The sequence below is a fragment of the Hippocampus comes genome, unplaced genomic scaffold (assembly GCF_001891065.2).
Source record: "Hippocampus comes isolate QL1 unplaced genomic scaffold, H_comes_QL1_v1.1 scaffold64, whole genome shotgun sequence".
Taxonomy (NCBI): domain Eukaryota; kingdom Metazoa; phylum Chordata; class Actinopteri; order Syngnathiformes; family Syngnathidae; genus Hippocampus; species Hippocampus comes.
Window position 1 is genome coordinate 658475 of NW_017842053.1, and position 25062 is coordinate 683536.

At 44.7% G+C, this 25062-nt stretch overlaps 3 protein-coding genes across 5 annotated transcripts; 2 read left to right on the forward strand and 1 right to left on the reverse strand.

Annotated features, from left to right (window-relative positions):
- Window positions 1-69: 69 nt before the first annotated feature.
- On the reverse strand, window positions 70-6911 carry rgra (retinal G protein coupled receptor a). 2 transcript variants are annotated; one of them, XM_019859790.1, is made up of 7 exons: window positions 6498-6911; window positions 6072-6228; window positions 5043-5164; window positions 3901-4054; window positions 3715-3832; window positions 1368-1481; window positions 70-473 (listed from the first exon to the last, which is right to left on the reverse strand). In XM_019859790.1, exons 1-7 carry the CDS (start codon window positions 6574-6576, stop codon window positions 330-332), a joined length of 888 nt encoding a protein of 295 aa, XP_019715349.1. In that variant the 5' UTR covers window positions 6577-6911; the 3' UTR covers window positions 70-329. The 2 variants fall into 2 exon arrangements, with proteins under 2 accessions (XP_019715349.1, XP_019715348.1); XM_019859789.1 differs by lacking the exon at window positions 3901-4054 and adding an exon at window positions 4275-4428.
- A 3940-nt stretch (window positions 6912-10851) lies between these two features.
- Window positions 10852-17527, forward strand: lrit1a (leucine-rich repeat, immunoglobulin-like and transmembrane domains 1a). Its single transcript, XM_019859786.1, has 4 exons — window positions 10852-11197; window positions 12164-12624; window positions 14606-14911; window positions 15720-17527. The coding sequence occupies exons 1-4, from the start codon at window positions 10998-11000 to the stop codon at window positions 16772-16774; spliced, it is 2022 nt and encodes a 673-aa protein (XP_019715345.1). The 5' UTR covers window positions 10852-10997; the 3' UTR covers window positions 16775-17527.
- A 100-nt stretch (window positions 17528-17627) lies between these two features.
- lrit2 (leucine-rich repeat, immunoglobulin-like and transmembrane domains 2) lies at window positions 17628-21585 on the forward strand. 2 transcript variants are annotated; one of them, XM_019859788.1, is made up of 4 exons: window positions 17628-17996; window positions 18281-19071; window positions 20387-21120; window positions 21297-21585. In XM_019859788.1, exons 1-4 carry the CDS (start codon window positions 17878-17880, stop codon window positions 21321-21323), a joined length of 1671 nt encoding a protein of 556 aa, XP_019715347.1. In that variant the 5' UTR covers window positions 17628-17877; the 3' UTR covers window positions 21324-21585. The 2 variants fall into 2 exon arrangements, with proteins under 2 accessions (XP_019715347.1, XP_019715346.1); XM_019859787.1 differs by having other exon boundaries at window positions 20387-21585.
- The last annotated feature ends 3477 nt before the right edge of the window (window positions 21586-25062 follow it).

Genomic DNA, 25062 nt, shown 5'->3' on the forward strand with positions numbered 1-25062 from the left:
CAGTGTCCCAATTTGAACAGGAAGGGTCTCAAAATGAACAGGAAGTGACCCGGGAAGTACCCCAAAATGAAAAGTCTTCACTTTAGTTTTTTTTTCTTTTAAATAAAGAAATAAATGAATTCAGTTCGCCATCGATGATGTTTTTCAACTAAAATTACTAATGAACATGAGGGACACTGCACGTTACAGATACGACACACACAGTCCCACACACACACACAGTCACACACACACAACATAAAACAAAGCACTTTCACTTCTGTACCTGTGCGAGAGAAAACCACCAGCACCACAAGCGAAATGACTGTGCAACATTGGCAATGTTAAGTTTATTTGGACTTGTTGTCAATTTGAGGCACTTCAATCTTCTCCCCGGTGAGGAACTGCCAGATTCCTCCTCGGTAGTTCTCGTTCCCCAAAGCGTACAGGAAGACGTTGAAGGTGGGGGAGGTCTTGGCCAGGATGGGAGCCATCTGCGGCACAAAGATGTTCAACGTTTTTTAATTAATTCAAATTCTGTAACTCTGTGATTCCCATTCAGGTAAAGTAATAAATAGTTGTGGAACAATCATTGATCCTTGAGGTGCTCCGCAAGTGAGCCTCTGATGAACTAATATTCTTTATTCTCTTTGCCCTGTAAGCTTTCTACCCATGAGTAGCTAACATCTCATAGCCCATATTTCTCCCGGTTTCTTAGTAATTATCTGTGAGCTGTAGAATCACGCACTTGCTGCAAGTTGATATACAAACCAACAAGAATACTCATTTTAATTTGCAATTGCAATTTCTTCCATAAATAGTAATAAATAAATAGTGGACCAATCATTGATCCTTGAGGTACTCCACTAATGAGCCTCTGATGAACTAATATTCTTTATTCCTTCTCTTTGCCCTGTAGCTTTCCACCCATGAGTAGCTAACGTCTCGTAGCTCATATTTCTCCCGGTTTCTCAGTAATTGTCCGTGAGCTGTAGAATCACGCACTTGCTGCGAGTTGGAATACAAACCAACAAGCATACTCATTTTAATTTGCAATTGCAATTTCTTCCACCGTTGGAATTACTACTCCACTAGGTGGTCCTGTTTCCCCTAAAACCCTGTTTTCATTCATTATTTTAGGTATTTATTTTAGTTATATTGGAATTACTACTACACTAGCTGGTCCTGTTTTCCCCTAAAACCCTATTTTCATTCATTATTTTAGGTATTTATTTTAGTTATGAACAGATTAAATTCTTACACCACTTGCATTTTTCTTCAGTTTAACTATTTTTTGGTTTTACTGTTGCTGTAAGTTGCACAAAAAGTGTGTCGAAGACAAAATGGATTCACAAAGTGTTAGTATCGCAGTGGGTGGATCCTCTTACCATCCTGAGCTTGGGTGAGACCAGGTTGGCATTCTCCACTGCGGCGTAGAAGGCCAGAAGGCCGTAGGGGCCCCAGCACAGCAACATGGTCTTAAGGGGAGTATTGGGGTTGAACTGCAGAAGGTGACAACACCAGTTAGAACCAAAGCTCACACAAGACATACTATTAGGTACCCCGACATATCACAAGCGACAGGTTTCTAAAGCCTTTACAAAGCATTAATTTACAAAATTATCAATTAAAAAGAATTTTATGTGAAGTAACTATTTGGCAAACTATTTTTTTTTGCCCCATGTCACTCTTGCCTCGCTGATTCTGACAATTTTTAATTGCAAAAAATGGTTTATCACTGTGTTATAAAACGTTCATAAACCATTAAGAAACTGTTATAATCAGGGGTCAAGAATTTTATGTGAAGTAACTATTTGGCAAGCTATTTTTTTGCCCCAGGTCACTCTTGCCTCGCTGATTCTGACTCCCAATTTTTAATTGCAAAAATTGGTTTATCACTGTGTTATAAAACCTTCATAAACCATTAAGAAACTGTTATAATCAGGGGTTCAGTGTTAGGCCAGCTACTCCTTGCTCAATGTGTGACAGCCATCTCTGATCCTGACTGCGTGAATAAATTGCTTGAAAAAGAGAAGAGAGAGTTCATTATAATACTATTATGAATCAATAATAAACATGTAATAACCTAGAATTCACTATTTATTTCCAATAAATAATTACGTCAGAAGGGCAATCTTATCAAAAAGTGGTACTGACGTCGCAGTCATCTGCTGAGTAAAAGATATTAATGAGAAGGGGCGAGTACAGGATTAACCCTTGAGAATATCTCTCTTTATGCTTGATCATAAATCCAACTGCTAATTCATTAGCCTCACTCCGTTTCATGTAATCCACCATGCCAGGAATTCACTCCAGCCTTCTATTCCTACTTAGTGACGTTACACTGCACTTTATGACAATAGTCAGTGAATTCCAAGCAGAGGGTTTGATTAAAACGTGCAGTTTCCTGCTAGCTAGGCTGCTAAATTTACGCCTCCAGCCAATATAAAGAATTTCATAGGCCACATGTGGTCGCCTAATCATGTTGTCGTCCAGGTGTTTTACTTTTTAATAAAAGTATCTCCAACAGGACAAATCTGGATCTGCGAGCAATAACCTCACGTGATGAAAATCGCTCACGGCAACTAACCGGGTTGACACGGCCATCACCCCCCTGGTACAAGCCGCGGCACTATTGCGCCGTGCTTTTGTTTTTTTTTTTCCTCCCCTTGCGCGCGCATTGTCGGACTTGGGCTTCTGTCCTCATTGCGAACAGAAGCACTGGGTCGTGTGTTGATGATGACCTACATAATGTGTTTTGTGGCTCTCAACGAGGCGCGCCGGAAGAATGTGCGTGCATGTGTGTGCATGCGTGCACTAGTCGTTGAATTCCTGCGTTTTCTCCCGCTGAGTCACGTCGGATGAGTTGGGTTTGAGAATTCCGCTTCTGCTGGCTGCCGTGTTGCAAATTGCAAGAGTATCACATGCGACTTTTGTGTTTCCACTGTTTGGTAGTGTTTAGTGCTTAAAAAAATGTAATTAAAAAAATAGAAGCAACAAAACAACAATTAAGCAATATCACGCAAGAGGGTTTGATGTTATTCAGTTTCTGGTTCGGTCATTGTTTTGTTCGGTCATTGTTTTCCAAAGTAGAAGCAGATCTTTGCAAATGTTTTATTTTGATGAAACACAAAAGTTGCGATGGCTTTAACCCTTTCATGTAACCTGATAACATAAGATGCCTACTGTAATTACCCAGTTTCCCTGAAAGGGTTAAATAAATACTCGGTTATTAAAATAGTTGTTGGCTGATTTTTACATGGAAAAGTTGTCGATTGAATCACTTCATTTCAATACCTCTACACAGTGAAAACAAAAGTTGAGTGAAGTCAAAATTAGCATCTAAAGTTGGGCAATCAACCATGTTGCTGATGTGAAATTTGGCCTTCCTGCATTTTCAACACAGAAGTAAGAGTTTTACAGAACGAATTGTGCCTTGTATTGTCCCCAAAACGTAAAGATCTGAGTCAAAACAACTCAGCAAATCATTTTAGTAGAAAATAACATGCTTGCTTTGTTGTGCTCACAAACATTCTTGCCATAAATGTCAATAATGTATATGTGAATGTTGTTTCAACTTAAATAACTCTTTTAGCCCAAGACAATGTTGGTTGTGTTTTTCAAAGTGTACTCGCAACTACTCCAGGGTGTATCCCATCTCCTCTCTGTGTAGCTCCTCTCAAAAGCACAATGAATACATTTTTAACCCTGGTTAATGGTTGTCATTGTACTCACCTTGGGGTTTCCAGTCTTCTTGAATTTCTGTGCGATGGACTGGTACGAGGACATGACAACAAAGACCTGGATGGCCATGTTGAAGACGCTCATGGGGATCAAGTAGGAGACATAGTTCCTACGCGGACGCAGTGGAAGTCAGTACCACAAGCACGAGAGCGGGGAATTAAAAATATGCGTCAGTACCGGTCGCCCTTGCTGTAGTCCAGAGTGCAGCAGGTCCTGAGGGGCTCGTAGTCGTACTCGCCCCAGCCGATGAGAGGCATGGCGGACCAGAAGGCGGTGAAGAGCCAGATGAAGATAACCAGAGTGATGGCGCTGCTCCATTGCAGCTTTGTCCCTGAGGAGGACATGATTGCTAAGTAGATTCTGTCCGTTGTGCGGAGAGGATTGATGACTCAAAATGCCGCCCGTGACTTTCTTGACCTTGATGTTCTATATGCCCCTCCCCCCACCCCCCTTCAGGTCTCTTTTGTGGAATGATAATTGAGCAGATGTATCCATCCGTTTAGTCAGTACCACAAGCACGAGAGCGGGGAATTAAAAATATGCGTCAGTACCGGTCGCCCTTGCTGTAGTCCAGAGTGCAGCAGGTCCTGAGGGGCTCGTAGTCGTACTCGCCCCAGCCGATGAGAGGCATGGCGGACCAGAAGGCGGTGAAGAGCCAGATGAAGATAACCAGAGTGATGGCGCTGCTCCACTGCAGCTTTGTCCCTGAGGAGGACATGATTGCTAAGTAGATTCTGTCCATTGTGTGGAGAGGATTGATGACTCAAAATGGCGCCCGTAACTTTCTTGACCTTGATGTTCTGGATGCCCCCCCCCCCCGCCACCCTCCTTGCAGGTCTCTTTCGTGGAATGATAATTGAGCAGATGTATCCATCCGTTTACATCCTAAACCACCCTCGAAAGTGACGTCAAAGTGTCTTTTCCTTTCAGCCAGCCCTCCATTAAAAGTCTCCAGGTGGTCCAAAACGCTGCCGCTTTTAACCAACTACCTTGCATTTGTGAATTAGTTCAGTTGTATTTAACTTTGAACTATAATACCTTGCATTTAATCATTTAGAACTGCTTGTTTCTCTCAAAATATTTCGACATTGTATTTTTTATTTTATTTTATAATTATTTCTTCATATATTTACCCTTTTATGTGTCATGTGACTTGGTGATATGAGGGAAGCCAAGTATTTGTTTTTTTAGGACTTGGTGTCAGAATTTGGCGTACCACCGGCCGCATTGGCACTGCTTTCCTCAGGATTGGCGCGCGCGTTTATGTTCCACGTGGAAACAATAATTTCATGGCTGTGTTCTTCCAGAGTGTGACTCACTTGTGCAGTACTGGTGATATCTGTCCCAGGCGATGGCGGCGATGAAGTGGATGCTGGCGAGAGCCGTCACGAAACCCTGAAATCCGTGAGTCTGACATCCCTCCGAACCATACGGCCAGTACCTGGAATACATATTATCCATGTAAGTCCATCATTTTACACAACCTCTTATCTGAGCTAGCAACTGAGGGAGAATGTTTTCACTATTTACTAAATGGAAGAGGAAGGCAGGTGAACCACTCGTAGGGCTCCCCCATCCATAATCCACACTCTCATGATCATGGTGACCGCCTCCCGATGACAGCATGGAAATAATGCGGTAATGCAAGGCTATTAATAATTCCTAGCCGTTGATGTAGCTGCACGTTAAAAACAAGAGTTAATGTTTATCTGGAACTAAGAGAGTAAATAGGTACAACTTGGAGATACAGGTGTGGCATAAAAAAAAAAAAAAAAAGTTTCGCTTTTTATCGGAAAAACAAGACAGCATTGTTATGAAGAAGTCACTTGTGGATGTATTTTCCGTGATATTTTTAAAAATATATGCGTACAGATCTTGGGAAAAAAACTAAATCAGGTTACATGTTGCATGTTATAAATAAATACTTAAATCTGCACATGCCGAACACAGAATATTCGACTGTCCACTGTAATTAAAGTTAATTAAAAAAAAAAAAAACAAGTTTAATTCAAAATTGAAATTGTTTTCGTTGAAGTTGTCAACTGACTGACAAAGCAATGTTTCATTCGCTAACATTCACTTAACATTTGTGTCCAATTCCTTTTAGCTTTTAGCTAGCTTACGGTGCCGTTCAAACTGTCCACACAAAAATATTAAATGCCCTTTAAGAATAAAACTTAAATAAAACTTCTCCACTCGGCAACTGTATTTTAATGTTTGCGATAATGGTAAAACCTTTATTTTGAGGTTGCCCTCTTTGTCGAAAGTTGGAAAAGGACATTCGTGGCTAAATGGTCGATGACGACAAGTGTTTTGCGGGGAGAAGCGCGCGAAACACGTCAACTCACCTGAGGAAGCTTGAGAAAGCCGCAACGGTGGCGTTCATGGAGATGCCCATGTCGGCCATGGCTAAACTGAACACGAGGAAATTGCTGGGGGTCCTCAGCTCCCTCACTTTGAGGAAAGCGGCGATGGTGACCGCGTTTAAGAAGAAGCCCATCAGACCTTTGAAGTGTGGAGGGGCGCGGGGAGAGGGTGGGGGAGGGGGGGGCACACACATGATGGCAACTGTCACTCGGGGACCGCGCGCACACATTTGCGCAACAAACGATTGCGCACGGAAGAAAAAAAACAAAACAAACACCCGAATTGTAATTGCAGAGTATGAAGAAATGGATGACACGCCACGCCACGCACGCGCGCACCCACGCCCACTGAGGGTGAGCGGCCACGGGGCTTTTTTCGTGGCCGTCTTCCAGGCGCAAAAGACTCACCCTCGACCATCAGACACGATCCCAGGGAGAAGACGTCAAACTCGGAGAAGCCCTCCGGTAAAGGGTACGACGAGACCATCCTCGGAGCCGATTTGTCAACAGCTTGTCACACGCACAAAAAGCCAAACGCACGCACACGCACGCACACGCTCGCCTCCTCTCCGTCCGACTGTTTACGCGGTGCCTCGGCCTGATTGGAGGGCGCTGGCTTTTTAAAGGGCCATTTCACGTGAAAAGCACGCCGTCGATTATGTAAAGCCACCACCCTCCTCGCGTCGTGTCGCCCCAATCCGCGCAGGAATGCCTTAAAACCGCGCAACTCTTTAGTCTAAAGCGTATTTGCCCTCCGCCGCGGACAGCAAAGCCTCTCAATTAGTTACACAACGAGCCTTTTGTGTGCGCGTGCTGGCGGCGAGGATGCCGAGGAAGGAGGCGGACGACGATGTCAAACGGCGAGCCCTCGAAATCTAGAGATGCGCACAACAGGTGTCCGCTAACGGCGCCATTCTCGCATTCAGCTGCCAAGACGGCGGTAAAGACAACAAAATGTGGAGAATTCTTCTCTTATCCACCAGCAACTTACTGTATACAAATCGTTCACCTCCTCCCCATCCAGGAGTCATTCATGCATTCCAGATGTGACTTAACAATATTTTACAAGGTATAAAAGGATAAGACGGGTTCTCTTCTTCAAGTAAGATAACTGTAGTCACGTGTTTTCAGTCTTAAAATGAACAGTCACGTTACGAAAAAGTTACAGAAATTAGACTTTGACTCGCCATGACAACGAGGCACTCTAAAGCAGCCACACCAGCGGATCACAGGAATGGAAGATGTATACTTGAGGCATTTTAGCAAGCGAGCGAGCTAACAGCACGTCACAATTTTGCGTTAAATAGAATTAGAAAAAAAAAATAGAATAAAATAATAATAGAATAAATTAATTAACTATAATTATAGGGAAATTGCCCTTGTTTTCCTCTTTGGCAATTCATTTTGTAAATGAGCTTTTGGAGTTTATTTGAAATGTTTTTCTCTCATTTTTACTGTACGGCTGTACAGAACAAGGAAGGTCAAACAGTTGATTGAGAATTGTAGTTGACTTGAATTTCTTACACAAACCTTTTTTTTTAAATCTTGTAGTGGACAAATATTCAGTGTATTAAAAATTATAAAAAAAGTAAAACTAACCAAGCTAACAAAAAAAAAAATTGAAATGAGGAATTTTCGGGGGAAAAAAAACAACCTAAAATTGACAAACATTCTCTAAAAAATAATTTAACTAAATTCAAAAAAGTCCCAACTCAATAAAAACGAATTCGAATGAAAAATCCCAAACTATTAGAATTGCTGGGAATGAGAACCAGGCACAGATGTGAACACGTGTTCATAGTCAGTCAGTAGTCTGAGGAGTTGATTCTAAGGCCAACGTTCAGCCGAATGAACGTTAAGATAAACACACCAAATGTGCAAAAAAAAAAAAAAAAAGAGAAAAGAAAAAGACCATCCAATCCATTCCTTCTGTGCAGATTTGTCATGTTTGATGTAGCGACAACGTCATCATTCGTAGCCTTTGGTGCCCCACGCTCGCAGGGTTAACAAACCTGACATTGTGTTGTGTTCAGTCTCGGGATTATAAGATCAGCAACGTTGGGAAATGTAGGTGAGAAAGTGCTAAATCGTGTGAAAGGTCAATTTCAAAAGATCCTGAACTGTTTCAATTTGTCAGCTTTAACGGTTCTTTGCCAAAATGTGCCCTGCAACGGGCTGGCTTGCCTTGACTTTGAAGACAAGCAAATAGAAAATGGAAGGATGGATGTCTATGGTATGTTGATATGTTAGTACAGTGCTAAAAATAGCGTGACCTGGCACCGCGTACGTAAATTTTACCGACGAACGAAATTGCCGTACTTCCTATATTTACGACATTGCAAGGACGGTCTTATATAGGAACAATGTAGACTCTACATTGTAGAGTGTTCATGACCTGTTAGTCGAATGGTTAGTGCGTCTGCGTCACAGTTCAGACGCAGTGGCTAATAAGGTGGGCGTGGCTGACTGTCAGAGTGAACGGTAAAATAATGGAGTCAACTTGTGACTCGACCAACCCGAAGAAAAGCCATTTATTCCATTTGGCATTATTTGTAGAAGACTATTTCAACCTTTTTTTTTCTCCATAGTAAGAATGACATTGCATCAAAATAGTCTACTACCACAACTTGAATCCAGCAAAGAGATTAATGACTTGCGCTATATGGAATGTTGGAGTTTCTTTCAACAATCGATTGCCCAAGAGATTAAGAGGCTCAAGGCAGGCCTTTGCGGTAGTAACACTACGCATACTTACTCACAAGGATTTGCCATACCAAAAAACGTGATATCAAACTTTAATCCAAATGTAGATTATCTGTTAATATGAATTCATGAATGTGAGAATGTCACGTTTCCTGTTCAACCCCATCTATCTGACCATAGTCCTGCCCTATCCTGTCCAATTCCATCTTATCCTATCCTATCCTATCCTATCCTTCATGTCCTGTCCTATCCTATCCGATCCTGTTCTATCCTATTGTATCCTTCATGTCCTGTCCTATCCTATCCTATCCTATCCTATCCTATCCTATCCTATCACATCCTATGTATCATGTCCTGTCCTAAACTATCCTATCCTGTCCTATCCTATTTTAGCCTAGCCTTTTTTTCGGTCATCATACAATTGAAAGTTCGAACTTCGGCTTGTTCTTTTGTCTTTAATGCTCGCTGTACAAATATTAACTACCACCAGAAGGCTGCATTTTCCCAGTTAAGACTGTTTTAATGACACCAGGAAGATCAAGTACACGGAGTGGAGCCTGATCAACCTCACAGATGTGGACGTGTCCAAAATTATTAGCTGGTCATCTCCTGTCTTCTGCCCACACCGGTGTAGCAAACTTTGTTTGAACTGGTCCCAGTGTGGGGAGTGCAATCGATAGGAAATGCAAGGCCTTGGCAAGTGAAAAGGTCACAGCAATAAACAAATCAGCTCAAGTCCCATCTATTATCCGAGCCGCTTATCCTCACGAGGGTCGCAGGTGTGCTGGAGACGATCGCAAATGTCTCCGCATCCTTTCCAATCTGAGACTTTGCCTCGTCTATCCTGTCCTACCCACCTTCAAAACATATTCAACCCCATCTTTGACCATTTCCTCAGAATGCGGTTCTAGAGTGCGCACATTTGGAGGGCAATGACTCATGGTCTTGAAGGTCTTGGTAGTACAAAGTCCGGGAGCTCCAAAATACACCAAGTTCTTAGAATGAAACAAAAGCTTTATAGTCGGAAGCACTTTGCAAAAGCAGCCCAGGATTGTCGCCAAATGGGTTATTGAGTTGATATCCAAAATCTCCTTTCACCCACTTTTTCCTCCCGTTGCCCTTTTCATGTAAGATAGCCGAAGCGCTTGCGTCCAACACAAAGTATCGTAGGACGCTGGCGACTCCCAATTCGCTGCAATGGAAAGAGTCAAGCTGCCGCCAACATTAAACTGTTGCTCACCCTATCGGCGCCTGAGTTTTGTCACTTTTTTCATTTTTGATATCTCTATTTCAAAAGGCTGTAATTTGAAAATGGTTCATCATAACGGTATACTGTGAATGTTGCTAGGCGCAATTTTGCTACTTTGGTGAACGTTTTTTCTCATCTCGTGTTCTGTCAAGACGGTGAGACTGGTCTTTTGTTTTGTATGACTAGATAAAATGATAAGATGTCCACTGAAGGACCACTTGAAATAATTGGTTTGCTTCGCTTTAATGAAGTCACAAAAAAAAAAAAAAAATACCGCTGTTATTTTTTTCTCAGTTTTATCTCATAATCGGAACTTTTAGTATCTCGTTATGATGCGATGGCGTCTCCTAATTATGACTGAGTAGCTTGTAATTATGATTTAGCGTCTTATTGTTATGATTTAGTATCCCTATATGACTATTATTCTTTTTGCCTGGCAGAAACGCGGTCTTCCATCGTCTTCAATGACAGACGAAGGGCACATTGATCAAAAAAAAAAAAAAAAAAAAGCACAAAAAAAAAAGCGCAGCCAACATCTGCACCAGCGCCGCCCGGCTGTGATGTGCAGGGGCCCCCTTGTGGTCAAAACGCAGCGGTGTCCGCTTGCAGATTAACAGTCACGGCACAGCTCAAATGAACAAACTACATTTGTGAGGCAAAAGAAGAAGAAGAAGAAGGGGGGAAAAATCGTCACAAACATCAGAGAGGGATTATGACCGTTTCGGAAGTGTGTGTGATAACAAACATGGGGGGGCTTGGGGAGGGGGACGTCTCCGCTCAGCCTATCGGATTGCGTGGACGCAATAAACGCATCCAAATGAAAAGAACGCCAGTTCCCCCCCCCCCCCCCCGCACTAATCCTTGTCTATCCTTTTTATCTGGGGACTCAAAGGCAGTCTGATCACTATGGGACAGCGGAGTGGTGGAGAGAAGCCATGCGGATGATATTCCCGTAGATGAGAGAGGGGCCAAAAGTTGGTTGCAAAAAGTTGTGCAAATGCATGTTGGGCGCGCTGCGTAAAAGTGGGCCAAAAATGTTCCTCGTCCTAGTCGTGGGGCTCTACGCGGCCACGGGTGGTCTTTTCTCCCCGGTGAGCGGCTGCCCGTCCCAGTGCAGCTGTTTTTACCACAACCTGAGTGACGGCTCCAAGGCCAGGTAAGCGCAAGCGTTCGCATTCGGCGCGCTTTTTACGCACGCGCGCACGTCTTTCACTGGTGACATTTTTGGAGGTTTGCAATGTGGGGTCGACATGTGCAACAAAGATAAATCAGGGAGTTCAAGTTGTTTCCAATTTTACTGAATGCAGGATTATTTTTTTCAAAGGCACTTTCAAACTCGCCATCAGTGCGCTTTAGCTCAGTTTGGGAGGTTATTTTTATAAACTCTCTCTCTCCTTTGCATACAACCTTTGAGGGCATCACCACAAATTATGACCTGACATATGTCCACCAATGAGCTCCAATACATGAAATATATGAAAGAAAATCAATGATTAAAATGGAAAGTTAAGCAATTTAAATTCAATGACTGAAATTGTAAAAATATGTTAAATGGTGAAATGCTGGCAATTAATAACATAAAAATAACTGATATTAAAAAAAAAAAAACAGTTGGTAGAGTTGGTGCATGCAACTCCACACAGGATCCTGGATTCGAACCGGCAACCTGTAAACTGTGAGGCAGATCGGGAAAATATTCTGATGAATATCTGATTATCATTGTCGAAAGAAAGCCGCGAGTGTGTGAAGCTATCTCTGCCTCCGTCGTGTCTTAGCATATTGTATCTTACTCTGTTATCTCATCTCGAACCGAATCTCAGTCTATCATCTCATTTAATATAATTGTATTCCAGCATATCGTATCTCATCGTATTTTAATGTGTCACATCTCATCCTATGTAATTATATCCCAGCATATCGTATTGAACAGTATCACAATATCGTATCGGATTGTATTTTATCGTATCTCCTGATATCATATTTGACTGTCTGATATCACATCTCAGTGTTTTCGTATCTTATCGAACTTAGCGTATCATATCTCACTGTATAGGTGGACCAAATGTGTCCGGTTAGCATAATGATATTGATGTTGTGTATAATGTGCATGTGTCTTCGCCAGGAGTGTGATATGCAATGACCCCGAGATCTCGCTTGTGCCTGTCGGCTTCCCGGTGGACACGTCCAAGCTCCGCATCGAGAAGACAGCCATCCAGCGGATACCGAGTGAAGCCTTCAACTACCTCTCGGGTCTGGAGTTCTTGTGGATGTCCTTCAACGCGCTGTCCGTGCTGGGCGCCGACAGCTTCCGCGGACTCTTCAACCTGGAGGAGCTGCGCCTGGACGGCAACGCGCTCGCCGCCTTCCCCTGGGAGTCACTCGGCGACATGCCCAGTCTGAGACTTCTGGACTTACACAACAACCAGCTCACCTCGCTTCCCGCGGAGGCCACCACACACATCAGAAACCTCACCTACCTTGACCTGTCCAGCAACAGTTTGCTAACGCTGCCCGTCGCCGTGCTGGGCAACTGGCTGGCGGCCAAACCCGCCCAAGGACCCGAGAGCTCCAAAATGATCTTGGGTAAGGACGTGTATGTTTATGTACTTCCGGTCATCTTTCGGCTAAACAAAAGCAACACAGATGAAAGCGTTCTCTTTTCATGCGCGCAGTGTCCACCTGAGAGACATTTCTTGACCTCCATAACTGTTTAGAGTGCTCCTCCATGACTTGGACGAACTGCCGTTTCTCAAAAAGCCACGCACGAGAGGATACAGTAGCCAGTTTGACTTGCAAGTACATAAACACTCCCTTTAACTCTTTCAGGGACAGTGGTTAGTACCGTGGACAGCTTCTCATGTTATCAGGTTACAGGGTGCATGAAAGGGTTAAAAACTGCATTCCCACAAATCTTTGTGAGGGAATGCAAAGAACGATATATTTCTTGGATTTCCAACTTTTTCTTACTCAACGTTCGTTCAGCGTAGACTCTTAAAAACAGATGGGTCAAAAATCACTTTGTCAAAAAGGGACTGACCACCACTTGAGTCAATTTAACCCCAAAACAGTTACCCAGCACAAACAACCCAGGATCTGAGTTACGGCATCAGCCATCGATTTGACCCCAAAATGTGTTTACTCTCAAAAATTTGGCCCCTCACAAGCAACCCACGATTTGGGTTGACTAATTAGCAACCCAGCAAATTGTTCGAAGAGTGCAGTCCTAGCCTTCATCTTTTTTTCCCTTCTTTTTTTGCCACACTCGCTCATACTTCTACATGCTTCTTGTTAGCACTCACTTCCTAAAGAGCCAAGGTTAGAAAAAAGATTTTCGGAAAATTACTTGCACAAAACAAAAAAGTACAGATACCGATACTTTCACTGTGAGGTGAACTAACAGAGGCCAGATGTTGTGAAGTTCACTGCTGCCATCTAGTGGCGGAGTGTTTGGAGTACTGGCGATCTTGTGAGAATGTACTCACTAATTGACCATCTCAGTGTAAAATTTGGCCCTGTTTCGCTGAACGCACAGCCATTATTCGGTTTTCTGAATGGCAACAGCTAGAAATGCAGGTTTATTGGAAACGCTGCCATCTAGTGGAAGATCGTTTACTTGTTCTGCTGTCACTCTACATCAGGAGTCTCGAACCCAGCACCTCAAGGGCATCCGTCATTTTTTTCGACGTCTCCCTCCTCCCACACACTTGATTCAAATGATCGGGATGGTTATCAGGCTTCTCAGAACTCACTAGTGAACTCACAGCTCACTCGTGAGCTGATCATTTGAATCTGGATAGGGAGGATTCCTTGAGGATCCGGGTTGGGCACCCCAGTTCTATAGCATTGACATTGAAGTTATTTCACAGGTGTCAAACTGTGGTCCACGAGGGGCGTTATCCTGCATGTTTTAGATGTCTCCCTCCTCCAATTCACCTGATCCAAATGATCAGCTCATCAGCAAGCTGGCTCTTCAGGAGCCTGATAACGATCCTTGAAAACAGGGGCTTGGCTTAATGATTTATCTTCAGGCAGTAGATTAAGATTTTCCTGATCGGATCCTATGATTTTATTCATCTTTACAGGGATGACAAAGTAACGTGCTGATGAATTAGAAACTGTCTGAAAAACAAAATCACCCATTTAGAACGACTAAACCGTCTTATAAAACCTATTTGTGACTGAATAGAAAATGATTCCATTTAATATTTCTTCGTGCTGAAAAACCCGCACTGGGCTTGCATCCGAAGTATTTTGTGGCGTGCGTCGCATGTTAAAAAGTGCTCCCAATTATCAAATGGAAGCCAACACTGAGAGCAGCTGTTTGCGCTTCCCATGTCAAAGCTGATGGTCAAGGGCACGAGACCGAAATGACGTCAGAACCTGACCTTGACCGCCACCCTCCTCCTCATCATCATCATTGCCATAGTCATGCTCCCGAGGTGGTTTATGAATTATACGTTTATCCTCTTACATGATTAACGTTCTCCGCATTGGCCATCTGCAGGCCGCTCCATCGCGCTTGCGACGACCTTCCTCACCTGTAACCCCCCCCCCTCCCTTTCAGGTCTCCATGACAACCCGTGGGCGTGCGACTGTCGCCTGTATGACCTGGTCCAGTTCCAGAAGTCTCCCACTCTGGCCGTGGCGTTCATCGACACCAGGCTTCGTTGCTCGGCCCCCGAGAGCGTGTCGGGCGTTCTGTTTAGCGACACCGAGCTGCGACGCTGTCAGCCCCCACAAATCCACACAGCCGTGGCACGGGTCCGAAGCGCCGTTGGGAATAACGTGCTACTCCGGTGCGGGACGATCGGGGTGCCCATTCCTGATCTGACGTGGCGGAGGGTGGATAAGCGAGTCCTGAATGGAACGGGTGAGTCTGCGGACCTTTTTGCTTTGAAGGTGACTTGATTATCTTTGGAAATGTACAAAAACGGGCTGGCGCGATCACATCAGGTCAGATAATCGTGTCTTGTTCCAAGTATAGTGACCTGCTGCATCTTTGGGGTAGACATTTTCAAGATTTTTTTGTGTCATTCACTTTGGCACCATATGATGGCATCTGGGTGCCAGGGAACCGTTGCAGTGAGTTGAGGAGCTTCATTTAGACAAACAAAGTTCGTTACCTCCATCTTGCGGCTACTACAGGCAATTCCAGTATAGTCATACCTTTTTGGGTGTGGGTGAACCCACCTGCAGAGCAGGGTTGACCCCTTGAATAGAAGATCTAATATACTACGTTCTCTGCATTTGCGCTTCGTAATCTCTCCTCTTGCCATTACAATGAATGAAACAAAAATACAAGTCTTTGGATCTCTGAGTCATTATTACATCCATCCGTCAATTTCTTACAGCGCTTGTTCTCATTCAAGTCATGGGTGAGCTGGAGCCTACCCAGCTAACTTTGGGTAAGAGAAAGGATATGTACCAAGCCAATCAGTCGCAAGGCCCTTTGAGACAAGCAGTCATCCACACTCACACCGATTGTCAATTTTGCGTCTTCAATAAACCTCACATGTTTTTGGGGGGGAATTTGGGAGGAAGCTGGTGTAGGAAATTCATACAGACGATTAACGCTCAAGCATGTGCTAACCACTACTCCACTGTGCTGCCCTGTGTTTAGAAAATTTAAATGTTGCCACAACAGAACCTAACGTGAAATCACGTCTTGTCTCCCACAGTCCAGCAGGAAACGTCCAAAGATGGAATCACCTGGTCCATCCTCAGTGTTCCAGCCGTGTCCTATCGCGATTCCGGGAAATATATGTGCAAAGCGACAAACTACGCTGGGAACGCCGAAGCGGTCATTTCCTTAGTGGTATCGAATTCTCCGAAACTTGAGGGCAATCAAACCAGCAACGAGAAGAAAGCCAAAGTAAAAAAATCCAACCCGGTTGGAAAAGCAGCCTACCAGGAGAAACTGGTGGCCCGATACGTGGTGCCAACCTCCACCCCTACATCCCCACCTCCGGTCCTGGATCCTGGCCTTCCACCTGAAATCCCTGACCCCAGTTTGGACAGTCCCAGTCCTTCCCCTGATCCGGCCGCGTCGTCTAATGCGGACACGTTGCTGGATCTGGAGAAGACCAACCTCAGCAACTTGGCTGCAAACACCTCGTCTCTGCAGCAGGACCCGGATCGGGTGGTCCGCTCAGTGAAGGTCGTGGGGGACACGGACAATACAATCTCCCTCAACTGGAGAGCTCCCAAGGCCAAGAACACGACCGCCTTCAGTATACTGTACGCCGTCTTTGGCGAGAGAGACATGAGGAAGATCAACGTGGGGGCAGGCCAGAACAGAGTGACCATCGAAGGTCTGGTGCCCAGGACCAAGTACATCGCCTGCGTGTGCGTGAGGGGGCTCATCCCCAAAAAGGAACAGTGCGTCATCTTCTCCACAGACGAGGCGGCCAGCGCGACCGGTACCCAGAAACTGATCAATGTGATCGTGATCACGGTTGCTTGCATCATCGCCGTGCCCCTCACCGTCATCGTCTGTTGCGGGGCCCTGAAGAGACGCATCCAGAAGTACTGGGGTAAAAAATCCAAGGACATCCAAGATTCCTACGTGACCTTTGAGACATTGTCACCCGGGACCAAAGCCAAAGGACTGGAAGGGGAATACTTGAACAGACTTAACCCAGAAGAGTCCAACAGGCTGCTTTCAGCCCGCTCCAGCCTGGACTCCGAGGCCACGGCTAAAATCGAAGGACAGCCTAACGAGTACTTCTGCTGACGTCATGCTCCAGCTCCGGCTCCTCCGCCGCGTCACCTTCCTCGCGCTCATCATCCTCCTCCTCCTCCACCGTGTCCCAGTCCCAACCACCACGTGCATCCTCCCCCGCAGCCTCACTTCCACCCGTATCCGTATCCACAGCACCCCCCGTACGCTCACGCCCGGCCGCATCCTGACGTGAGCCCCCCCGCCGGCCACCCTCCACACATGCCCTGGGATTCCTCCCCTCCCGTGCCTCCTCGCTGGATCACGCCACCAACTCCGCCTCCACCCCGAGCCAATTTCTATCAAAGGACCTTTGCACGCTGCACCATCATGGAAATATCCGTATAGGGGGATTGCAGTGATTCAACCCAAAAGGGAAAACCCCCCTAAAACGATAAATACTCCATTGTCAATATGTATGTGTATGATTTGTAAATACTTTTATGGACAGTGTACACTTACATAAACGGTCAAGTCTGTGCCTCTGCATATATCCGTCATACGTTCTCAGAGGAGATTTCTAAATCTATATGTACACACGCATGCATGGTGAGCGTCGACAAGCTGGAGCTGGAGACAAGCGCAGAAAGGACTGAACTATGACGCCGTGTAAATAAAGACGTGGGACTATTTCTGTTCCCCAGCGCTTCTTTCCGTTGTATTTGTTTTTTGCGCCACCAAGAGGCATCCGCCACCCCAGTAGCTGTAGTCATTTATTCCATTCAGGATTTAAATAGAGCGAAATAAACTTTTCTATGACTACAGACAGATGTGTGCCGTGTGTGTGTTCCTATGTGGCGTTCCTGTGCGGTAATTTGCTCGCGGTCGTAGTTTAATTTGCTTGTGCGGAACCGCAACTTCAATCCGTCGGTGCCTTAACGTCAAGGTTGAAACAGCAGACCTGGAAATGTCATCAGCCAGTGGCACCTTCCAATCTCTTACTCAAGGGCTGCTTATCAGTGGGCGTCTCCTACTTAAACGAATAGTGGGTCAGACCTGCTGACACTGTCAAGAATTAGGTGTTGTGCACTCGGGGATTAGTCCTAATAAGCTTCCCCTTCGTCTGCCTCACTCGACATGTCTTGAGCACGAATGCCGCCCGACGTTTGGGCAATTTTATGCAGACTATGGACAGGATTGGTTACCTGCTAGTTGTAGTTCTGTTCCACGTCCGAGGGTCCGAAAGTTTTTCTCAGTGTTTGCGAGGGTGCAGCTGTATAGAAGACCGTCACGGAAGGTAAGACTTAATCTTCACCGAGCTCGACCTTGTTTCGGTTTCAGTGTGGCAATGAAAACGTCGAGTTGAACCCGTGTTGTAAACTCGAATTGACGGACACAGCCGTGGATAAAAATTAAAAATTTTCAATGGAATTTTGGTGTTTTGTTGAATTTAGTCGTAACTAAACTTTATACTTAAACCAGTAAATACAATCAAAGAAACGACATATTTTACACGGGTTTCTTGATTTTCTTCCGATGAGGATACTGTTGGTCTGAATTAATGCTTGAATTAACTCGTAGGTCTCTCATATGTATGGAGGAGAATGAGTTTGGGGCCATACCAGAGAATATTCCCCACGATGTGACCAAAATCCGAATCGAAAAATCCCGCTTCACTGAAATCAAGCGCGGGGCTTTCTCCAGAACACCCGGCTTGGAGAACCTGTGGTTAAACTTCAACGATATTACCCTGATCAACTCCAAGGCTCTCGAAGGTTTGAGCAACCTGACCGAGCTCCGCCTGCAAGGAAACAAGCTGCGTTCCGTGCCATGGACGGCGTTCGAGGACACCCCGGGCCTAACGATCCTGGACCTGAAGCACAACCAGCTGGATGTGTTGCCGGAGCATGCGTTAAAAAATTTGCCCGATCTGACTTACTTAGACCTATCCTTCAATCGTCTTACAGTCATATCCAAGGAAGTCTTCCAAAACTGGCCTCTGTACCAAAAACTGCAGAGCGCGGAGGAGCAGGAGGCGAGCTCTTCGGGGCCGAACATCATCCTGGCGCTCCACGACAACGCCTGGCTCTGCGACTGCCGCCTCAAGGGCTTCGTGGAGTTCATCCGCTCCCTCAGCCCCCCAATTATTCTGATGAACTCCTACTTGACCTGCTCCGGGCCGGACTTTAGGGTGGGCAAGTTCTTCCACGAGGTCGAGCTGCAGGCCTGCGTAAAGCCCGTGGTTACCACCCCGTCGGCCACCCTGAGCCTACCGCTGGCCGCCAACGTCACGCTGCGCTGCCTCGCCAAGGCCCGACCGGACCCCGCGGTGTGGTGGACATATGGTCTGAAGATAATCAGAGGATTTCATGGTAAGATCCACAGTGTGACGTTCAGGGAGGGGGATCGCCTGATATCTTGTGTTAAATTAGATACTTATGCGCTCATTTTAATCACAGACTTCTATAAAGCTTCCCTTAAGAGGACTCAATCTGGATGATGTGTCGAGCCGAGCGCCATCGGTGTTTGCAGATTACCGTGCGCCGTGTAGGCTTGGGTGGACGGTGTCAGCAGCCATGTTGAGACTACACGAGTAAACCTGCTTGCGCTTAAACCTCTTGCAGGGGGATCGCTTTAATTCAACCTGACCAGAATAGGGGTCCCCTTGCCATGGAGTACACTAAGTTGGATGTATAGTCTTGGAAGTAAAGTGGTACCTCTACTTATGATCGTTTCTTCATATGAAATTTTCACGTTACCAAACGTCTCAACAGGAAAATATTGCCTCGTGTTACGAAATAAATTTCAAGACACGAAAGGTAATAATACAGCATGGGCTGCTTGTCGCAGCTCCGACTTTCCTGAACGCAACATACTTACAGCTGCTCTGCCATTGGCTATTACCGAGCATCTTCCTGGCATCCCATTGGCTAAGAGGGACCTCTACTGAATGTGTCTACGTGTGTAAATAGATACATGTGTCTATGCAGCGTCCTTGTCATTCGCCCCTCAGACCATGAAGCGTTCCGATAGTTTTACGAAATATGATTCACCCAGAAAAAGTGTTCACCGGTCGGGCGATCGCTCACGATGCTGATGTTAAACCTTGGGCATTTTTGAAGGATTGTTAAAAGTCGACAAAATGTCCTTGGATCAGTTCTTTACAAAACGCCAGGCAAAAAAACACTTCTGAGAGAGAACATGAACAAAAGAGGGCAAAAAACGATCAGGACGCAGTTAAAAGTTAAATGACCATCATTTTTATTTTTTACTCTATTCTTTGTTTTTCACATTATGCACAACTCTGATTTATTGTGCAATAATCTAATTGTAACATGTATTTGTTACATATTTTGATGCATTTTTATGCTTAAGAAAACATTTATGTTTGAATTTTGGAACGGATTAGGGCATTTACATGGAAAACGCGTCTCTACGTACAAAACTTTCTAGTTCGGAAATGTCTTCCAGAACCACTTAATTTCGTAAGTAGTAGAGGTACCACTGTACTTCGAAGAACTTCTACTTTAAGAGTCATGGAACAGCAACTCATACAAACAGAGCAAGAGCATACCGTACAATACTCGGTCATATATTCTGTCTCCTCCATTAGAACGAAAACTGGCGTTCCTCTGTTCTAGTTCTTGAGCATTCAAAAGATATCTAATGTTCTTACCTTCTGTTCAGAGTCTCAGGAGAGAGTGGATCAAGACACCATTCGATCACTGCTGGTGATCCCTTCGCTCCACGCGGCTGACCGCGGCGTCTACACATGCAATGCCGTCAACTTTATCGGAAACTCCTCGGCGAACATCCAGGTGGACATCCTCACTCGTGACGGCTCTCAGCCGCCGTCTCTTCCCGGCTTCCCAGTGGATGAGGAGAACGTCTACATTGACATCCGCATCGCCAAACAGACTGTGCGGGGCATCTCCATTGAATGGTTCGCCGTCTTGGACCGCCCAGACCAGACATGGTTCACTGTCCATTTGGGCCGCGCCAACACCGACAAGAAGGAGACGATCTACATCGGCCCGGGCATCCGTTCGTATTCCGTCTCCGACCTGTTGCCCGCCACCAAATACGAAATCTGCGTGACGCTCAAGAATCAGACGCCGCGGCCTGGCCAGTGCGTGGTGTTCGTCACAGGAAGCGACATCACCGAGATGGAGCAGCGGGAGAAGCTGATCCACATTGTGGTGATTGTCCTGGCCATGGTGCTGGCCGTTCCCATAGGCATGTACGCCTGCACCACCGACACCAAGTTCACCTGCCTGGACGCCCTGATGGAGTTTTGGAAGAAGCGGCGCAGCGAGAGAGGATCGGCGGTGTTGGAGCGCGAGAGGCAAGGCACCTTCGACAGCCTGCAGGCGGCCAGCGATGAGGGCCTGGTCCGGAAAGAGTCCAGTGAGGACAGGAAGGTGAGGCGGAGGTCAGATGACAGGCCGCTTAAGAGTAAGGCCGACCACAGCAGAATCACTGCAGAACTATACTAAACAGCACCAAACATTTTACAAGCAATCACAATGCAGCACTTGGTGATTGTGATGAAGTCGTGTGCTATCCCTGCTGATACTCTCTACTCTTTCTGTTCTAGGGCGGGAGGTTTGTTGAGAAGGTGTGATTGGTCAAGATTGTTATTCAAGGGATTGCACCAGTGTAGAGATGTACTTCATTTATTTTCAATTTCTCTCTAATTCTGATATCATTCTGTTATCATTCAGTATGTGTATTATTCTGCTGCCTTTGTGACTGACTTGGGCTTAATAGCACATTTGCCGTTTCGACAGTGGTTACCTCAACCTTTTTAGGACAGGTATTTCACGGACCAGAAACTGTTCGTTGACGGCACGGGTGGGTCGGTGGGATGCCGGGGGGAGGGGTTTGATGTACAATCCCAATCGGGACCTATATGCTTTGGTAGAAAGAAAAAAACAAACCAGCAAATGCTTTACCAGGTACTCACGTTGAATGACTATACAATGCGCCTTGAAATATGAAAGACTCAACTTAAGTGTATTTTAAGTTCTAAGTTTGGACAATCATTTCCTTTAACTTTTGAGCGAAAACCTGAGATACGAGTGCTGTACGAGTGTATTGAACTCAACTCACTGTCTCAAATAATCTTTTTCTATTGACATGAAGGGAAAGCCCATTAATCTGTTCCAGCCTCTTAACAACAAGCAACACATTGCCAGATGGTATTGGTGATATCTGTTTCCTGAAATTCACATTTGAAGCTTACTTTGAAACGAAACATGAAACGAAGAGAATAATAGTTTGTGCATTAAAAAAATTACATAGCTCAGCCTTTTAGTCATCAAGCTTAATGCTAACAAATAGCATCTGAATGGCAGTGCTGTAACCCATGAAGCAACCGACGGTGCACAAACAGTACAGCAACACTCGTAGACGGATAATGTAACACTACTCCCAGTCATATATTCTTTATCCTCTGCAAGAACAACTAGCACCGTACTGAGGAACTGAGAGGAGTTGAGAGGTCTCAATGAACACTATGCTGTATCTGTCTGTCTGTCTGTCTTGCACTGCCCCCAGGTGGTCAAGGTGGCCACACCAGAATGAGCAGCACAATGTACGTTCAACAGTGTGACAAAAAAACTGTTCAGTTCTTTTTCATTCTATTTAACTATGTCTTTGCTCTACGTTTTTGTACGGTATATGAGGAGCAGTTCTTCCCTCATTAAAATGCACATTACACAAATTTTTGTTGGTTTTTTTGGCAGGTGGCTGGAAGAGATCAATGGCATTTCCCTTCATTTATAAAGAAAAATAAGTTTTGAGACAGTGTGGTCATTGAACAAATTAAATTCATATCTCAAGGCACCATTGTATCCTATACATAAATCACCCCTTTCAACACTTTTTGATACAAAAACAAGGTATTTTCCCCATATTTAATTCCTACCAAAAAATAGGAACTGTGTTGTACAAAAATCCAACTAAATACTCTAAATCAGCTCTTGTGTGTATTTGTTTGAGTCAATCATCCACTCCTGTAAAAAGTATTATTTAGAGATATGTATGAATAAAATTGTACTGACTGTATGTTGGTGAAATCCTCATTTTATTTCATCGCTGAATAATCATTTAACTACAAAGATTATATATACAAAATGCTACAACAACCATTTACTGCGCTTTGTGAGATAATCACGGTTATGTACTAAGTGACCAAACTGGAGTGTGTACAGTGTGTGTGTGTGTGTGTGTGTGTGTGTGTGTGTGTGTGTGTGTGTGTGTGTGTGTGTGTGTGTGTGCGCTCCAAAGTTTCATCAGTAGATCTTTAATCCCTGCCTGCGTCACTGCATTCTTCCAATACGTCACGGGTTGGATTCCTACAAACAAACACAAACAAGGCACAGCAGCATCGGGCATGCGCCGGACATGATCTGTGCTTAGGAAAGCCAGACAGATGGCACGTCACATATGTACCCGCCCGTTCCTGGCCATTGTTCATTTGACATTAGAGCCCGAACACCAGGAAATTCACATCATAGCTTCTCTCCTAATCCTCTAAACCTAGTTCTCTTAGCTTTCTTGTTGTTTCACACTTGATTCACATCTCCTTGCCAAGTCTAAAGTTGTGTGGTCCCTAGCATGGACACATCATTAGTTAAGCCTGTACAACTGACTTGGACTGAATGTTTGAAGATTGAGAACTACATAGTCCATTCACGCGTGGAGGTATAGCATGAACATGTTTTTCACCATTTGACTTTTCCTGAATTTTGATGTCCACCGAGGTACTTGACGTCTGGCGTCGTCCAGTAAATAATAACTTGAGCATATTCATTGGTGTCAGAAGTTACTCAACCACTTTTCCTTCGCTACAGTACCTTGAGCGGTTAGCCAGCGAGCTTCGGCTAACACCCCAAAAACGTATCGTCCGTCGATGCCACAATTTACACAACGGCTTGGTGTGGTTATTTCAAGTGAAGAGGTGACACCACAGATGAGCCCGCTGCCCAAGAGAAGCGCTAGCGCCTATTAGCTTGCGACTGTTTCGCCAAAGCGATGTGGTTGTTTTAAATAAACGTCATTGTCTTTATTTAATGTTTAATTTGACATTCAACACTGTAAACCTTCTTTTTTTTGGGACAAATTGTTCACTATTTGCCAAACTGTATTGTGAAGTGAATGGGAATTGAGTTTACTGACACCCTACATTGCACGTATCGCAAATCCAAACAAGACAGTCAACTGAATGACTGCTTGTATCTTGAAAGGTCCCTCTCAAAACATGATCTAGTAGCTTCCATGAGACCTGTCCACAGTTTGTGTGCGTCCAGCATCAGTGCTTTTTACAACTTCCCGCTGTGTAATCCTCTGTGCAGCAGTAATCCTGGCTGCCTCTTACATGGCATAATGCACGGTCATTTGGGCTGTTTCGCGTATTATTCCCAGTCCATTTCTCTTTTGATAGCCATTGAAAGTGTGTCACGATTCCCTCTCAATGAAAAAAAAAAAAAAAAAAGTATTTATGGAGGGATTGATTTAGCCTTGTATCCCTTGTCACCGCTTTTAAAACTTATCCAAAAAGTTGATTACACGCATGTTTTGAAGCCAAACCAGACGAGTTCAGATGCATCTTTGATTGGTAGCCAACGCTGCAATATTGCAGAAAGATGAACAAGTTGGCTCTTGGATTAGCGATGGGGTAATCTGCACATTTCGTGTTTTATGTAATTTTGAAAATACGCCACTGCCGCATGTTTGGCTTCAAAATGCTCAGAGGGCGCTTTGAGTGTACCTTGGTAATTTGGTAGTGCTCGCGCTGGCGGCGCAGCAAAGGGGATTGTACACATCGGGAGTCAAATGTGACTTATTTGCAGAACATCTGCTCAGAGTTTTGCAAAAAAAAAAAAAAGAGCAAATACTGTTGTATAACTCCATCTCCACTGATAAGCATATTTCTATTGTCCTACTAAAGTCCTCCACTTGTTTACCTTTGCAGAAAAAGAAATGGATGCAAATAATTCAATTCCAAGAATTCATCTTTCGTTTCTGCTGGTTTATACTTGAAATGTTTTGATTGGAGGGAAATAGATTTTATTCATCCTTTTTGGTAAATGGTCTGATGAGGGCAGCACGGTGAATTAGTGGTTTTCACATCTGCCAGCAGGGTTGCTTGCAGGGGTTTGGGTTAGGGCTGCACATTTTCTTTTTTTTTTTTTAACTGGCCCGCTACATCATTTTAGAATAAAATTAGCTCATCAGCTCACCTGCAAGCTTTGCAAAAGCCTGATAGTGATCCTGATCATTTGGATCTGGTGTGTTAGAGGTGGGAAAACAGGATGCAAAGGGACTCTCGAGGACAGGCTTAGGCACCCCTGACGTAA

What these genes read in the sequence shown, in the direction of transcription:
- rgra (XM_019859790.1), bottom strand. Translation starts at nt 6,576, where the DNA reads ATGGTCTCGTCGTACCCTTTACCGGAGGGCTTCTCCGAGTTTGACGTC. An exon ending in ATCGTGTCTGATGGTCGAGG is followed by an intron (nt 6,229 to 6,497) that starts GTGAGTCTTTTG and finishes CACACTTCAAAG; the next exon opens with GTCTGATGGGCTTCTTCTTA. An exon ending in TCTCACCCAAGCTCAGGATG is followed by an intron (nt 474 to 1,367) that starts GTAAGAGGATCC and finishes TTTGTGCCGCAG; the next exon opens with ATGGCTCCCATCCTGGCCAA.
- lrit1a (XM_019859786.1), top strand. Translation starts at nt 10,998, where the DNA reads ATGAGAGAGGGGCCAAAAGTTGGTTGCAAAAAGTTGTGCAAATGCATG. An exon ending in GAGCTCCAAAATGATCTTGG is followed by an intron (nt 12,625 to 14,605) that starts GTAAGGACGTGT and finishes CCTCCCTTTCAG; the next exon opens with GTCTCCATGACAACCCGTGG. An exon ending in GCGAGTCCTGAATGGAACGG is followed by an intron (nt 14,912 to 15,719) that starts GTGAGTCTGCGG and finishes TGTCTCCCACAG; the next exon opens with TCCAGCAGGAAACGTCCAAA.
- lrit2 (XM_019859787.1), top strand. Translation starts at nt 17,878, where the DNA reads ATGCAGACTATGGACAGGATTGGTTACCTGCTAGTTGTAGTTCTGTTC. An exon ending in ATAGAAGACCGTCACGGAAG is followed by an intron (nt 17,997 to 18,280) that starts GTAAGACTTAAT and finishes ATTAACTCGTAG; the next exon opens with GTCTCTCATATGTATGGAGG. An exon ending in GATAATCAGAGGATTTCATG is followed by an intron (nt 19,072 to 20,386) that starts GTAAGATCCACA and finishes CCTTCTGTTCAG; the next exon opens with AGTCTCAGGAGAGAGTGGAT.